This window comes from Plutella xylostella, chromosome 10 (genome assembly GCF_932276165.1).
Source record: "Plutella xylostella chromosome 10, ilPluXylo3.1, whole genome shotgun sequence".
Classification (NCBI taxonomy): Eukaryota; Metazoa; Arthropoda; class Insecta; order Lepidoptera; family Plutellidae; genus Plutella; species Plutella xylostella.
This window is the reverse complement of record NC_063990.1, coordinates 1,094,054-1,110,310: the sequence shown is the minus strand read 5'-3', so window position 1 is coordinate 1,110,310 and position 16,257 is coordinate 1,094,054. Positions and strand designations below refer to the sequence as shown.

Below are 16,257 nucleotides of genomic sequence, written 5' to 3'. Positions count from 1 at the left end.
GAAAGGTGACAAAAATATTGAACGGATGAAAATGTCAAAACAAAGCAAGCAAAGCAGAGTTTAGCAGAGTTAAAAAAACAATTTGCTAAGAAATTCCTGTAACGTTTGATAACAGTTTCTGTGCCCCGTATATTATTATAACTAAGTGGCATCATCGATCCTCCACAAAAGGTATGTAACATCAAATATTACGGCGTTACCGATGTACCACAAGGTACAGTGTATGAATTCACTTTTCTTTTTCGATACTGCACTGTATCGTTCGATTATCAGGAGCTTGTCTCAAGTAGGTAATGCTGATAAGGATAATCTATATAACGGTGTAAATCGTTCAACGGCCATCGTTACCGAGTAATAGCTATGCATGGTCACTCCTTTTGTGTGGATTTAATACTTCTGTCTGGTCGAAGATGGGCTGAGAGGGCGCAGCCGTACTTAAACGGCACAGTTTTCGAGTGCAGAGTGTTAAAGTTTATCTGAAGTGCCATTTGAGGCTAAGTGTACTGTTGGCAAGATGTGGTACGGGCCTAATGTGAAAAGGTCTTATAAGTCGATGATGTATTCCAAGATGCCGTCGCTTCGCATGGAGCAGAGTGAGCTGAAGTGCAAGAATGGCTGCGACTACTTCGGCAATCCGCAGTGGCAGGGCTACTGCTCCAAGTGCCACCGCGAGCAGCTTCAGAGGCAGAGACGAGCTGGTATGTACTTTTAAATACTTTTTAATATTTCAAATGCCTTAAGTTACATAAAAAATAAGACAAATGAGACAAATGCCACATATTGCACCACATGTATGAAGAAGGTGTCATGTAAGGTTATGTTCATATGTAATTATGTAGTTGGAAAATACATATGTCCTGCAGTACATATCAGTGCCACATGTCAATACTTGATACAGCACTTGGCTCATAATTTCTAGATATCTGTAAACAGGCCTCTGTTTCATAATATTATGTAGGTACTTACAGGGATTTTGAAAAGAAAAATCTCTGTTAAAATATTTTACTCACAGCACTGGATATTCATACAATCTCTAACAAACAGTAGGTATATGTACCTATAGTATAGTTCAACAGCAATTTATGATTATCAAACAAAATATGATTTTGTGGTTGGATCAGGTAGATATAGTGTAAATTTTTTATGGATTTGAAATTATCACCACTGCTTATCTTTCTTTACCATCATACTCTCAGTCTTATACTAATATTAGGAAATATATTTGTATGTGTGTAATAGATTGTAGGACTACTGGGCCAGGCCTACTATTTATGTAGTTGTATTTTAGCAGTTTTATATTAGAGGGAATACTAAAATTCACATATATTAATTACTTTTTATCCTAGAATTCCAGTGATCAAGAGCTTGCAAAATATTACCCTTCATTCTGAATATAATCATAAAATATAACATTAGTAAGGACATGGTCAATTGTATGAACTTCACCTTCAAATTCTGATATAATCAAGTAGTTAACTCACTGATAACAATCACTTACCTTTATTTGATTTTTATCTTCACACTTTGACCAGCTGTTATTGATTTCTCAGTTTAATTAACCTTGATTTAATAACTGTATTATGTCACCCTGCATGCTATGGAAAATGCCAAGCCTGGGTGGAATATAGCAGAAAATAGTTATTAGTCAAAGAAATAAGGAATGCTAAAATCTGCAAGCTGAAGATAGCCATATCAATGCCATATTATGAATTATAAACTGGTTAAAAATAGCACATCACAAACATGCATGACCCAAGAACAAATCACTTAGTCAGTAACCTAACCTTTACCTATAATATTTAAACCCCTGTCTTCCTCACAAAGCCAACAAGCCGTCCCCATCCTCCTCATCTGCCTCGGCCACGCTGCCGAAGCCTGAGAGGAAGTCCGAGGACCGGCTGAAGCTCACGTCCAGGTCTTCCTTCTCGAAGTTCGAGGAGAAGCGGCTCCGGCAGTCGGAGACCCTCAAGAAGGCTAACCTGCTCAAGTTCAGCATGTTCAAGAAAGGTGGCAGCACTGGTACGTATTTTTTTGTCTATATGGTTTTGAGTGCAGGAGGATTAAAAATCGCTCTCTCTTTTGTCTATTTAATTTACATCATGCATAAAGGATGCATAAAAGACTTGGTTGTGGTTGATATAAATACAAAAACGTGGTTTTCTTATTTTCCACACAAAATACCATTAAAAGCAGTTTCTAGTAACTACTATTCATTTGATACGTAGATTCACTCCAAGATAACAAACATTAAATGTTAACGATGTGAAATCTATAATTAATTGCCTTTGTTCTACTGAAATCATAACCATACAATTATAAAACTTCGCCTTAAAAGTTTTCCCGTAGAAATTCCGGGATAAAAAGTAGCCTATGTTCTTTCTCAGAGTCTAGACCATATGTATACCAAATTTTATTCAAATCCGTTCATTCGTTTTGGCGTGCAAGAGTAACAGACAGACAGATACAGTTACTTCCGCATTTACAATATTAGTTAGGATTAGCTATTAGATTCTATATATAAACCTTCCGCAGACGACCACGACCACTCAGACAAGAAGCCCGAGTTCAAGATCCCGTCGGCCGTCAACGAGGCGATGAAGCGTGAGTTCAACCAGCGGTTCCCGGCGCTGGCGGGCGCGTCGCGTGACGTCAGAGTGTGCGTGCACGCGCTCGCGCTCGACGTGTTGAAGTGCGCACGCGCAGCCACGGCGGATGAGTTGAGCGAGCGCGTGCAGGGGCATTATCAGGTGAGGATATAGATGGGCTGTATATGAAAAATTCCCTTCTTTCGTGCATCCCAGAAACATAATAGGTAAATAGTAACGTTTTAGATGGTGATAGAGTGAAAATACATTTCCAATATGTAATACCCAACACATAGACTTGTACAAAATAAACTTTCAGTAAAAGGGTTGGTGCTATTTCATTCAACCAGAGCCCAGAGGTGGTCGTAGGATGTCAAATGTTTCTGCCGCTCACTTCCAGGTCTACCTATGAGCGCAAGTGAGACAGGTATCCCTGAAAAGACTGCTACGACGCATGTGCCTAGCTATGTCAGCTGTCGCCTCAAACAATTGACTGTTTCATCATTAACTAATTACTCTTCTTCTGCAGCGTTTCCTGAAGCACATGGACGTGTCGCCCCACTTCGCGGCGGCGGACGCGGACACCAAGGAGGCGCTCATTGACTTCGTCGAGAAACACGCCATGACGTATTTGCACGAGTGAGTTAAAGAGAATTACATAATAGATTTCCAGAAATACGTTATCTAAATCGCTTTATAAGTGCTTATATAATTATGTTACACGTGGCCTAATGAGCCGTTATACTTTATTTTGTCTTCTATTGGCGTGTGCTGGTATTATAATTATTCTTTTTGCACTATAATACTCGCTTCTAATGATTAAAATTGGGCGGCATTCAGAGGCAGTCGGCGACTGAGGCTTATCAGACTGGCCAATCCATTCAGCACAGTGGTAGTCCTTAGTCTAGGTCTCTAGCTATTATAAAGCTGAACTAATCGATAACATGCCATCTCTTTCCCCCACAGCCTGCCCTCATTAGAGTCATCTACCTCAGGCATATCAATTCAGTTCCAAAAGCTAACACTACCAATAACATACCATCTCTTTCCTCCACAGCCTGCCCTCGTTAGTGTTCTCTTCCTCAAAGCTGACGCTACCAATAACACTCCATCTCTTTCCCCCACAGCTTACCTTCAGTAGTGTTCTCTCCCTCTGGCACGGACGACGAACGGCTGGACGCGCGCATGTGCGAGCGCATCCAGTCGCTGGGCTGGGTGGGCGCCAAGCACCTCGACTGCAAGATCAGCAATGATCAGAGGGCGCGGGCGCCGCTGTATAGGGCTATTGCTGGTGAGTTTACTGCTTTTTTCTGTGGTTTAGTCCGGTTAGGTTAATATTGATAGGTTAGGTTATGGTAATATTGAGATACGGTAAACTAGCGTTTCAATGCATCGCGATGCTAATATAAGAGAGAAGACATTATCAGTCGCTGGGCTGGGTGGGCGCCAAGCACCTCGACTGCAAGATCAGCAATGATCAGAGGGCGCGGGCGCCGCTGTATAGGGCTATTGCTGCTGAGTTTACTGCTTTTTTCTGTGGTTTAGTCCGGTTAGGTTAATATTGATAGGTTAGGTTATGGTAATATTGAGATACGGTAAACTAGCGTTTCAATGCATCGCGATGCTAATATAAGAGAGAAGACGTTATCAGTCGCTGGGCTGGGTGGGCGCCAAGCACCTCGACTGCAAGATCAGCAATGATCAGAGGGCAAGAGCGCCGCTGTATAGGGCCAATGCTGGTGAGTTTGTTTTTAAAAGCCTACCTATTTTCCTACTGCTGGGCAACACAACCTTCGATCTTGTTGTCACTCCATCTCTGCTCAGCCTGCCTCTCCGCCGCCGCGGCTGGTAAGTTTACTGGTATTTTTATTTCGTGGTTAAGTTAAGTCCAGTTAGGTTAGTTGCATTTTGAGATACTTTATATTTTAGCGTTCTATTGGACGAAACATTGCTGATATAAGATACAAGACGCATCCAGTCGCTGGGCTGGGTGGGCGCCAAGCACCTCGACTGCAAGATCAGCAACGACCAGAGGCCAAGGGCGCCGCTGTAGGGCTATTGCTGGTGAGTTGACTGCTGGTTTTTACTGCCAGTTTCAATACTCTATCTATCGATGGCTGACAGTTACTATCATATGATTTTGACACATAAAATTTGTATTAAATTGCATTCTGTCAAAATCATATGAAAGTAACTGTCAGCTATCGATAGATAGAGTATTGAAACTGGCAGTTAGTGGTTACGTCTATGTCTAGTTAGTATACTAGCGTTCTATTGGACGAAACAATGCTGATACAAGATATAAGACCCATCCGGTCGCATGGCTGGGTGGGCGCCAAGCACCTCGACTGCAGGATCATTAATGATCACACGGCGCGAGCGTTGTTGATTCGTTGAGCGCCGTTTCTCTGCCGAAACTGGCGCGGAAACTAGATTTTTGGCTGAAACTCGGCCGAAACCGAACCTTAGATCGGACCTTACTGGATAGGCCCCATTGTCTATAATTGTCATGCACTGTCCTATAATTCATTGTCTCACTTCCAGAGCTGCTAAGCATGGACAGCGCGTCGTCGCCGGGCGGCAAGCTGGCGTGCGTGCGGCGCTGCTGCGCGCACGTCATGCGGCTGTGCGGCGCGCCCGCCTCCGCCGACGACCTGCTACCAGCTCTTATATTCACCGTAAGTTGATGAATGAAAGAAAGAAAGAAAGAAAGAGAAAAAAAATGCTTTAAAAATGGGCATTTGACGAGTGCTCTTTTAGTTACGGAACGCATTAAGCGCGCCCGCTACCTATATAGGTACCTGCCTTAGACGGTATACAGAAAGAAATCTGGAAACTTATGAGCGACTTATTTTACTATGGATATTTATCAGCGCTGCTTCGGCAAGGTATGAAAAAGTAAGCGTTTTTAAGTTTCCAGCTATCGTTCTGTATGCGGCTGCCGCGGAAAGCGTTGCTGCGGTCCTGTAGTGGTTACTTAAAGCGTTGCATGACCTAGCAGACGTTACTTCATTAGTGAGTAGTGTACAACATGTCTCCTGAGCATGGTCAGGCGGCGTCGCCGGGCGGCAAGCTGGCGTGCGCACGTCATGCGGCTGTGCGGCGCGCCCGCCTCCGCCGACGACATACTGCCGGCACTGATCTTCACTGTGAGTTTTCAGTGTTTACCCACCCAGGGAGCGGCCACAACCGAAGGTTGCTTAAGATACCTACTTATTGTATAATTTACAGAGAGAGAGAGAGAGAGAGAGAGAGACAGAGAGAGAGAGAGAGGAGAGGTGCAGAATAATAACATTCATAATAGGTGATCTTATCGCTGACGCCGATCTCTTACCGACGAATTTTTTCATAGGAAAAGCAAGGAAATTAGGTTGAAAGACGCTCCTAGATTCTAAGTCAGTTTTCTGCTGTTATCAATAAATTTTAGACAGTTGAAATCTTGCGATCTTCGCTGGGTCATAAGCTATATTAAGTACTGAAATGTTGTTCAGGACTGCTCTGCCAAATTAGAGCCTGAATATCACAAATTGCCCCTAGTAGTAGTAAAACTGTGTTTAATTGTTAAATTGCTCTCTTTCAGGTTCTGAAGGCCAACCCGCCGCGCCTCATCAGCAACATCAACTTCGTGACTCGCTTCTGCAACGCGCAGCGACTCATGACGGGCGAGGGCGGGTACTACTTCACCAACCTGGTAACTGCATCATAGTGAAACTGCATAGTGATACTTGCAGTGAAACTGTTAGCGAACTGAGTATAATAACGTGGATATTTCAGTTAGCTATGCTACGATATCGGATTATCGAAGTTCTGTAGTGGAACGTTGCGAAAAACAAGCTTTTCAAGCTCTTTAATCAATTGGATCATGATTATCATGAAGGAAGCCGAAAGACGAAAACGCTTCATGGGAGAGGCCAAAAATAGACATGTGGCGAATGCTTCGGATTCAATCACTTATGTATTGCATCCACCGTGTATAATAAAATGACGTTATTGATCCAGTAACAAATCATCATCAATGTCAAGGACAGGATTCTTTACCAACCACTATCTTTTACCTACTTGTACCTATTATGCCGAGTAGTAAGTAACTTTAATCTAAGGTCTCGGTCCGTATACTGTAAAAGCTAGGCAGCTTATGGCGACATCTATAATGAATACGCGCAAGCATAGAAGTCAAGATATAGATCCAGCAAAGAGATATCAAGGACGACCAACAGATGGCATGGAAGAGTGAAAGCAAAAATACCAAATCCTACATCGCGGTATCTAAGAATTACAGCTACTCAGTATATATACAGAATCCCGACATGTAACCGTCGGGCAGTTGCCCACCAAGCTAAACCGCCCAGCTTGGTCGGAGGATCCTCCCTTTTCAATGGAGGACCTTCGCTCCTCCATATTGGTGACCCCTACAACCTGAACACGACCTGATGATGACCATGCAGAACAACAGCAGCAGAACATCTTCCACCATGTCGATGACCTCACAGACGATCAGCAGACCTTCCAGCAGCTCCAAGATGAAGTCCAGCAGTACCATCACCCCCACAGCATCCTTCAGCAGCCACCCGAGTCAACCAGCTTGCAGATTCCATGGGCACCGTGACCACCAGCTTGCAGCGGAAATGCGCGAGCCTGGTCACACCCTCGAGCAGACAGACTGCAGCGACCTTGCAGTGCACTTCGGCCAGCCGTAGCAGCGTCGGTCCAGGGTCCACCTCTCCTGGTCGAAGAAGCATTGGGGCAACGCACCGGAACAGTCGTAGCAGAGCGATCCTTGCAGTCCACTTCAAGCCGGTACGATCGAGCGCCAACTCTCCCGGTTGAAGCTGGATTGGGGACATCGCCACGCGCCTAACCATGCACTACTCTTCAAGCCGGTACGATCGAGCGTCAACTCTCCCGGTTGAAGACGAAGTGGGGTTACGGCGAATGAAGACCGCACATAGTCCTGAACGGCGGACTAGCGGCAATCTGGCCTGGTGAACAAGACTAATCAAGATGCACTGAAGAATAACTGAAGAATATCGACCTACGGTCTCGGGGGGGAGTGATATGGCGACATCTATAATGAATACGCGCAAGCATAGAAGTCAAGATATAGATCCAGCAAAGAGATATCAAGGACGACCAACAGATGGCATGGAAGAGTGAAAGCAAAAATACCAAATCCTACATCGCGGTATCTAAGAATTACAGCTACTCAGTATATATACAGAATCCCGACATGTAACCGTCGGGCAGTTGCCCACCAAGCTAAACCGCCCAGCTTGGTCGGAGGATCCTCCCTTTTCAATGGAGGAGTGGCAGTGGCAACACCTTCGCTCCTCCATAAGCTTAAAGCTCCGTCGTGCAACAAGGCCTAAAGCCGTCAGTTAAACGGGCCTACGAGCGTCCCTTGATGATTTGAAATGCTAACGTGTTCGTATTTCATCCGCAGTGTTGCGCAGTCTCGTTCATAGAGAACCTCACAGCCGAGTCTCTGGACATGGACAAGGAGGAGTTCGACTGCTACATGACCATGCCCGCCTCCATCGGGGGCAGCTCGTGGGTAAGCACGACAGTTAACTATCCGTATAGTGATAACAGTTCTATTCTATTATATTCTGAGCCGGGGCGAAGTTCCTATACGTGGCTCTCTCTAGTGGAACCTTTACATATCCCTTTAATTTCAGCTCACCCAGCCTAGGCCCTGAGTGAGAGTGTCATACTGAATTTCGACGGAGTGAGAGTAAACTGGAGCATAGCAAGCCTGGGTGCTGCATTAGCTAAGATAGGTGCAAACAGTTTGAAATATTCGAATGCCTTGATTATTATAGCAATACATAAGAACTGAAGTCTATTGATTAGGAATTCCTCGTGCCATCTATGTGGATCATTCAATGTATACCTACTTATCTCGTACACATACACAACTTTAAGGTTTTACAAATACACGCAGTAAGTACCTAAATTTCAATGAATCTTGGATTGAAACAGGCTCGATCGAATCACGTGTATTTTTAGTGGAGTGGCCGAAAAAGAATGAATAAAGTCCAATAATAATATGATCGATTACGATCTGATAATATTCGGGCATCGCTTCTCAGAACCCGCAGCGTGATCTTGTTTCATAATCGTATCACTCGCGTCTGTAGATAATTATACTTGCAAATACCGAAGATTAGCATAAGCTGATAGCTGAAAATATTATCATCAGTCTGTAATCTCCCTCAGCTTACGTCGGAACTATGGACCGCCACTCCCAAGGAATTCCAATACCCTGTCCTCGGGATTCCGGAAATAAAATTCTTTCCTAGTACAGCCACTAACGGCTACTATACTTATTACTTCTAGCTGTTCCCGCGTGCTTCGCTTCGCCTTAAGGGGATCCCTAAAGCTAAAATGCTAAAGTCGGCTTGATATACTTGATTAGATTGGAAAAACGGTGGCTTCTATCACATTGATAAAAATATATTTTGTAGCAGAGGGTATACTGAACATGTTAGTTGCTTATAAATTGGTGCAGGATTATAATAAGTATGTTAAAAAAAATTGCAAACACACCATGTCTTTTGCCATTTTTTGACTTATTATGAAAAAACCCTCGAAATCAGAGGGCCCATTTTCATGGAATCTTATATGTATGTGTAGGTAATTAAATTCTTAACAAAGTTACCTTAAAGAGTTGGATTTAATGGACCAGAAGTCAACTTTTTTTGCAAAAAACTAATAAATTCCGGTTTAAAAATGATGACACCGTGACAGATTTCAGATTTCTTCAGTCGTCGCCCTGGTATGCCCTGGTGGCGGCCTGTTAGGAGCGATACCCACGCCATTTTATTTTTTATCAAATATTTCACAAAAACTGATTAAATCAACAAATTATGACTACAAGTATTATAATACATATGCATTTGCTATGGAAAGTTAATTTTCTAATCATTTTAGATGCAGAAAAGCCGAAAATTCTTAGAAAACATTTCGCCTTTTCGATTTGTTTACATTTTTTACTATAGAGTTACAGATGCATAGATAAAGGTAAACATTGCACATAATGACACTTATTAGATTCTCCGAATAAGAACTATACGGTCAATGCAGTATGCCAAAGCGCGAGCCTGTTTATATTCTGAGGGGTAATTTATTTTATTTTAACGGTTGTGTATGGTAGGTAAGCTACACAATATACAGGGTGTTGAAAAGTAAGTTCATAATTTGTTTTATTTGAAACCAAAAACCGTAGTTAATTAAAAATATATATATTTTAAGATGTGGTAGTCTGTACACTACAGGTTGTTAAAAATAAGTAAGTATTTTAAAAAATTGAAGATCTAAAATTTACATAATTTTTTAAATCTATTTAACAAGCTTTGCAAAAAAGCGGTTAAGTGCGACTGTATCTCGTCATGAAAAAAATGAAATGTTTACTGTAGCTATGAATTTTATGCGTTACAAGTGGAATAAAATACCGCATAATATTATATACAACTATGTAAGACTAGGCAGTTTTTAAAAAAAAACTCATAAGAAAATATTAAATACACAGGTTTTTTAACCCCTGAAGGAAATAGAGGGGTGTTATAAGTTTAAAGTAAGGGCTGAATTTTTTTTTTAAATTAGGGTGATAGGTAATGTATATTTTTAATGATTTTTTCAAATAGATAAATGTTATACCATTTTTAAATTGCCATAAAATTACCTATAGTTATAGTTATAGAAAAGGGCAGGGCTACTAGTACCCATTCGCCACTGCAACCTAAAAGATCTATAAATTATGACTCCCCATGCCGAGTCTCACTCTACAGGCCCAGGTCTTTTATAAACCTGATATTACCTATACAGCATGTTGCAAAAAGGGTATACTGTGCCGAAAGGGTTTGACTCAGGGGTTATTCTGAACAACTTTTGTTCTCCAAGTTTTGGAAATTCTCGAAAAATAAATTCGGTCTCTATAGTAAAAAGTCACGTGATCGAATAAGTTTCTATGTAAAAGGTTTTGTTACGTGAATTTTCAAAATTGTAGAAGAAAAGTGGATCAGAATGGCACCTAAATCCACTTTTGGCTAAGCTTTATACCCTTTTTTCAATACCTTGTATAAAATATCGTCAGCGTCACCTTAGATCGTAATCATCGTAACTCCTCGTGACCAAATTTTAGAGGAGACAAAAATACTGTTTTATTTGTAGTTCTAGTTGGCATACTACCCACCTAAAGTTTTTTTTAACTAGCCTAAAAATGATTTGTTTAGACAGTCTATCTTCCTGTTCAACCGCAGCCTGAGTGCCAGTGACTCAATGACTGAAAGGAGGCCATTAGTGCTCCTAAATAAATAAAGCAGGCCTGTAGATTATCTTTCAGTGTACCGACACATCTGATTGCTGTAAGAGCCTGATAAGCTCTTCGAACGAGTCATACCTCTGTGGTGGTACGGTTTCGACCTTTCGGACAGTCAGTTTGGCATCCGAAATGCGGATTCGAATAGTGGGTACAATACTTTGCGTTCGTTCACTGTCGGAGCAGGATAAGAACCACGGGCGAGTTGTTGCGCTGGCTGTTTGCTTAAAAATAGTAACCGCGTTCAACTCTATCCCCTAGAGGGCGAACCTTTAGGGCGGCTCTTGTATACCATCACTTGTCTTCTTATCTGCAAAAAATTGACAGAGGTCATACGTGTCTAACAAGTACATTAAGGATGCGAAAAGAGAGGGTTTGTTTTCACTGAAGAAGTTCAGTTGCGGAGTTCCACAGCGGTAGGTCTTGGACCCCTCTGCTGTGGAACTTGGCATACAACGCGGCCCTGCAAATCAAGCTCGCAAACGGCGTTAGCACAGTGCATTTTTCTAATGTCACACAGGTCGTGAGGTAGGCTGAGAGCCTCCTTCGGGGATGACATCCCAATGATTCAGTACGAAAAAATTGCTGCAGCTGTGCTCGCCATGCAGTGCATGGGCTACTTCCGAATCTGGGGGGCTGTTGCAAAGGAGTCCGTTGCCTCTATACGGTACGGGTTCCGTGCGATCTATGATCCTTCCGGGAGCACCTGTCTTGTCAAGTCGAAGAGAATGGCTCGTATTCGACGCAACCTGCAGTACTGGTGGGATTGGTTGGAGGACAGGACAGCAGGAAGCTGCAGCAGCCGTCATGCTGTGATTCGACGCATAGATGCAAAAAAAAGTTGAAAGTAACTTCATGTTAATAAAATATTAGATCTTAATTTAACAACATAACATTGCAAAAAAAAATTAACATTGTTGAGTATGTTATTGTAATTTACTAAAGTAGTAATAAAAACAAAGGCTTATTGCATAGTTTTCGTTCACGTTCGCCTACATCGCACGTTATATATGAGAATAAAAGGTATAATTACTAAGTTTTCTTGTTTAAAAATCACGGTTTGGGGTTTAGAGGAAAACAAATGGTAAAATGCGGAATACAGTTTTTTTTTTTCGAATAAAGAGGAAAACATGTGAATTCAAAAAACGTTTCTATTGACACCAAAGAGTATTTTTCGCCGAGAAAAGTGGAGTTACAATGTTTGCGATCTAAAGTGATGATAGAACTAGAACTTATTTTTTCAGTTCACCTGCTGTTGAGTGAAATCGTAATTAGGTAAATGACTCCTTGACATGAAAATAACTTTTTTTTTATAATCGTTATAACAAAACCGTTTTTTTAATACAGCAATATTTGTAGGTGTACTTACAGTGAGCAAAAGAGCGCAGCAAGGTGTAAATTTTTTGGTTTTTAAGAAACAAAAATATTATTTCTATCATATCCCAAATACACATAAGTACTTAAAAAAAAAAATACACACTCTCGCCTTGTACTAATGTACTCCCTTGCGGGGGTACTTACATGTTATTATTTTTCTGGTGACCTCCCCATATCCCTTTGCCAGCTACGTAACCTTTTGTGACACCCTGTATATGCAGAGTTCTGCAAACTACTGTTCTGCTTTTGAAACACCAAAAAAAAACAGGTCGTCTAACTAAAAGGTCACGTGACCAAAAAAAAATTATATGAAGAAGCGTTTTTTTCATGAATATAAAAAATTACGTAGGATAAAAGTTTTTCAGAGTGACGCCTGAGTAACGCCCTTTCGGCTAACTATACTTTTTTATTACACGGGGGCAGAGTTTAATACAACACCCTGAACTATTAAACTCTGATAATATTTTCGCGATTTTTTTACATTCTGATTTCATTTCCTGGCTTAGAAATAACATCAATAACATGCTGCACACGTAGGTTTCGGCATAGTATTAAACCCTTTTTGCAACAACCTGTATAAATATCGGCACGGGTACGACTTTATATATAATTAATTATTAAATATTAAAAATACTTTCAAATAAAAATAAATATTTTCGTATCACAAAACAATACTACTTAGGTACTTAGTATATTTTTAACAAAGTGGCATGTCTTCACTTTTATGTTTTCGAGTACTATGTTAAAATTTCATGTCATTGTCCGTAGAACGCCCCGCATACCTCAACCCATAGAACAACGCGGACTCGGGTGTACCCTCGGGAAGCGCCATAGCGATCCCTCTTGATACAAAAAAGTCTGCCAATTATTGCGGGGGGAAATTTTACCGTTTACCATGATTATGTCTCATGGGACATATCATTATGAGTTTTAATTCCCAGCAATAAGGGTTACGTGAAGTGACATTTAATAATGAACACAGTGTCTTCATTTTTCTTGCCAATGGATGTAACAATTATCGATAAGTGTTATCAATGAATTCGAGAACATGGGTTAGAAATACTAATTTCAAATTAATTAGGTATAGTTAAATTTAATTAGGAATGATTAATAAACGAAGTCACCCGCTTTTCTCTGTACATTTATACTCACGTGATAGGTCGCGAGCCGTATCGCCGTTTTTGAATGAGTACAATGCACTGAAGTTGTCTAGTAAGTGGGCAACCCGACGGTCAGATGCTTTCAAGCCGCCCCTTCGGGCCGCCTCTGACTAGGCTTAACGACTGCTGCCGAAGCAGCAACCGGGACCCACGGCTTAACGTCCCGTCCGAAGCACGGAAGCGTCCAGAAAAGAACCATTTGAAATCGGTAACTCATGCTGTACCTACCAATGGCTGACCGTGTCAGTTGTTGCTTAACCTCAGTGATCAGTTACGATTACTGAAGCCAATTAGACTACGGACGCTTCCCAACTATGACCTTTTTTGTCGATTAATACATATCTACATACCGGTACATCACTATTGCATTTTTTGACATTGGTTGCTAGGAAACAGCTAATAACAATAAACCATGACCAAATCTGTGATCAAATCCGGAATCCGGATATTCTATGAATTGAAGCTGTCATTTTAGTATGTAAACAAATCATTTTCTATGAAACGAACGCTTTGCCAACTAGATTGAGTCTAGTGAAAATTAAGACTGCAACTAGTTTTTATAAATCGGTGGGCCTTTCTGGCCTACCACCCCGCCAGAGGGGAACGTCTGCCTATTTCGTCTCCAGACCATTCATACTCAATGACCTCAACCCCCCGCTCACTAGATTTGACAGATTCTGATTTTCTTCCAGCTTTAGTGACAGCCTTAAAAAGTTTTGCCGTGGGAATACCGCGATAAAAAGAAGCCTATGTTATGTGTTAATCCAGGGTGTCAGCTAACTCCATACCAAACATTAAAATCAGTTCAGTTGCTTTATTGGAGAAGTAACATACACACACATATCCTCACAAACTTTCCCCTTTATAATATTAGTAGGATTCCTTTTCGTAATCAAACAATTTAAAAAACTCACTCCTCCCCCACCAGGCGGCAGCACTGTCGCTATGCGCGGAGCTCAAGGACGCGGAGGAGCAGGGCGAGCTGGTGCAGAGCCTCAAGCAGCAGGTGGCCACCATCGAGGCCAGAGCTACGGAGCTGGCTAACTCTACCGATGTGTTCCAGGTATGTAGTGGTCAAAGTCAAAAAAGTTTTATTCATCGTAAAAATATAAAATTTTCTGATGAACGTCAATTTTTACAAACTACTCTCCGTTCGGCTAAGGGGGGCTCTCTGTCTAAGGAGAAGAACGGACGGAACGGTCGAAAAGTATTTTTAAACTCTGTGATATAAGGCGCACAGATAAAGGATATATGTATATGAAAATTACGGCAGTTACTTGTACATAAATGCGGTCAGCTTCATAAATAGCTATTACTTTCTCAACTCCCTACATAGGTAGGTACTTGAAAAACCGGTAATGTTTCAGTGAATGACGAAGTTTTTGAATTTGAAAAGGTTTAAAAGTATAAAGCTACTTATTAAGCTGGCTGTACATAGATAAAAATAGGGCAACCTCCATCTGTCATTATAAAACACCATTGTGTGTCATAATTGTTTCTTTATCGACACGGTTCATTTCATAACATCCTCTACTGTAGTTATATGAGCTGAAAGCAAAGCGAGCTCATCCAAAGACTCGAGCAGGTGGAATAACATAGTCAAGTTACGACAACTTACAATTACAACAAATATAAAAGGACAAATAAATGTATGATTCTGCATAATGTCTAACACAATCGTCTTTTGTTACAGAAAGAGATAGAGAAGAAAGTGGCAGACGTCCTCGCCAAGACTCCGCTCGAGATCAAACCGCGCCGCGAGCTACCGCGCTTCGGCAAGTTCCAGAACATCAAGTCATCGCCACTCATCGACCTCGACACCCCGCCCACGCAAGAACCCCCAGAGCGAGACCTCCCAGACACAGTGGAGACAAAAGACGATAGTGCTGCTGACCAATCACAACACACCATCGTACCCACAGAGATAACGTTCGGAGAACCCGCCAAGACAAACATACTAGGCCTGGAAACCCCTGAGCTGCAATCTCCACACAACACTGAGGACAACTGGGTAGTCAAACAAACTAATTCCATGGAGCTACTCAACTCATCTCCCCTCGGCTTCACTTCTTTCGACACACGCTCCATAGACGAGCTGCTAACCCCAGATGAGTTCGGAGATAATTTGCCACCCGGCCTCAGCAACATCAACTATGACATAGACTTGTCAGACTTCAGCGCAGACAACAGCGCGGCCGATGATCTCCCCAAACCTGAAAAGGACCCTTTCAGCCCGGAAGGCATAAACAAAGATGTCTTCGATCCGTTCGTAGTTCCCAAAGTTAGAGATCCCTTTAGCCCTATTCTAGAGTCGTTCGACCAGTTCAGTTTGGTGGATGCGAAGAGCAATCGCCAGTCGGATCCTTTCGAGATTGTTCCCAGACCTAGTGACCCGTTTAGTCCAGAAGGTCTGCAACCAGAGCAGGGTTTTGGAGACGCGTTCTCTCCGATGCCGGTGGCGAGTGCGTCGACGCCGGCGCAGAGACCTCTGGCGTCAATTCTGGATGACAGCGACTCCCCAACCACTGCCTGTCTGCTGCCGACCCCCCTGCTTCCACAACAAGACAAGCCAACGTAAATTGATTTAGGCTTAGCTAAGTGGTCTTTAGTTGTTGCTAGCTTCATTTTTATAAGTTGAAGATTTTTGTAGCAATCTGTCGTTAAGGTTTGAACTGTGCCTAGCTTTAATTTTAATAAATTATTTATAGTAGATGTTGTATTGTATGTATTTAGAAAGTTTAGTCATGTTGTCTATTTTAAATGTTATTATTATTAATTATTAAGAAAAACGTTTATAATACCAGCATATGTTTTATTA

The 16,257-nt window shown here is 41.8% G+C and overlaps 1 protein-coding gene across 2 annotated transcripts; it reads left to right on the top strand.

Annotated features, from left to right (window-relative positions):
• Nucleotides 1–25: 25 nt before the first annotated feature.
• LOC105382924 (rab5 GDP/GTP exchange factor) lies at nt 26–16,243 on the top strand. Of its 2 annotated transcripts, XM_011552910.3 has the most exons (11): nt 26–171; nt 569–698; nt 1,825–2,019; nt 2,533–2,747; nt 3,115–3,224; nt 3,713–3,876; nt 5,130–5,263; nt 6,166–6,276; nt 8,026–8,136; nt 14,368–14,502; nt 15,133–16,243. In XM_011552910.3, the coding sequence occupies exons 2-11, from the start codon at nt 569–571 to the stop codon at nt 16,015–16,017; spliced, it is 2,190 nt and encodes a 729-aa protein (XP_011551212.3). In that variant the 5' UTR covers nt 26–171; the 3' UTR covers nt 16,018–16,243. The 2 variants fall into 2 exon arrangements, with proteins under 2 accessions (XP_011551212.3, XP_011551211.3); XM_011552909.3 differs by lacking the exon at nt 26–171 and having other exon boundaries at nt 237–698.
• The last annotated feature ends 14 nt before the right edge of the window (nt 16,244–16,257 follow it).

What these genes read in the sequence shown, in the direction of transcription:
- LOC105382924 (XM_011552909.3), top strand. Translation starts at nt 515, where the DNA reads ATGTGGTACGGGCCTAATGTGAAAAGGTCTTATAAGTCGATGATGTAT. An exon ending in CAAGAAAGGTGGCAGCACTG is followed by an intron (nt 2,020 to 2,532) that starts GTACGTATTTTT and finishes AACCTTCCGCAG; the next exon opens with ACGACCACGACCACTCAGAC. An exon ending in ACTCTACCGATGTGTTCCAG is followed by an intron (nt 14,503 to 15,132) that starts GTATGTAGTGGT and finishes CTTTTGTTACAG; the next exon opens with AAAGAGATAGAGAAGAAAGT.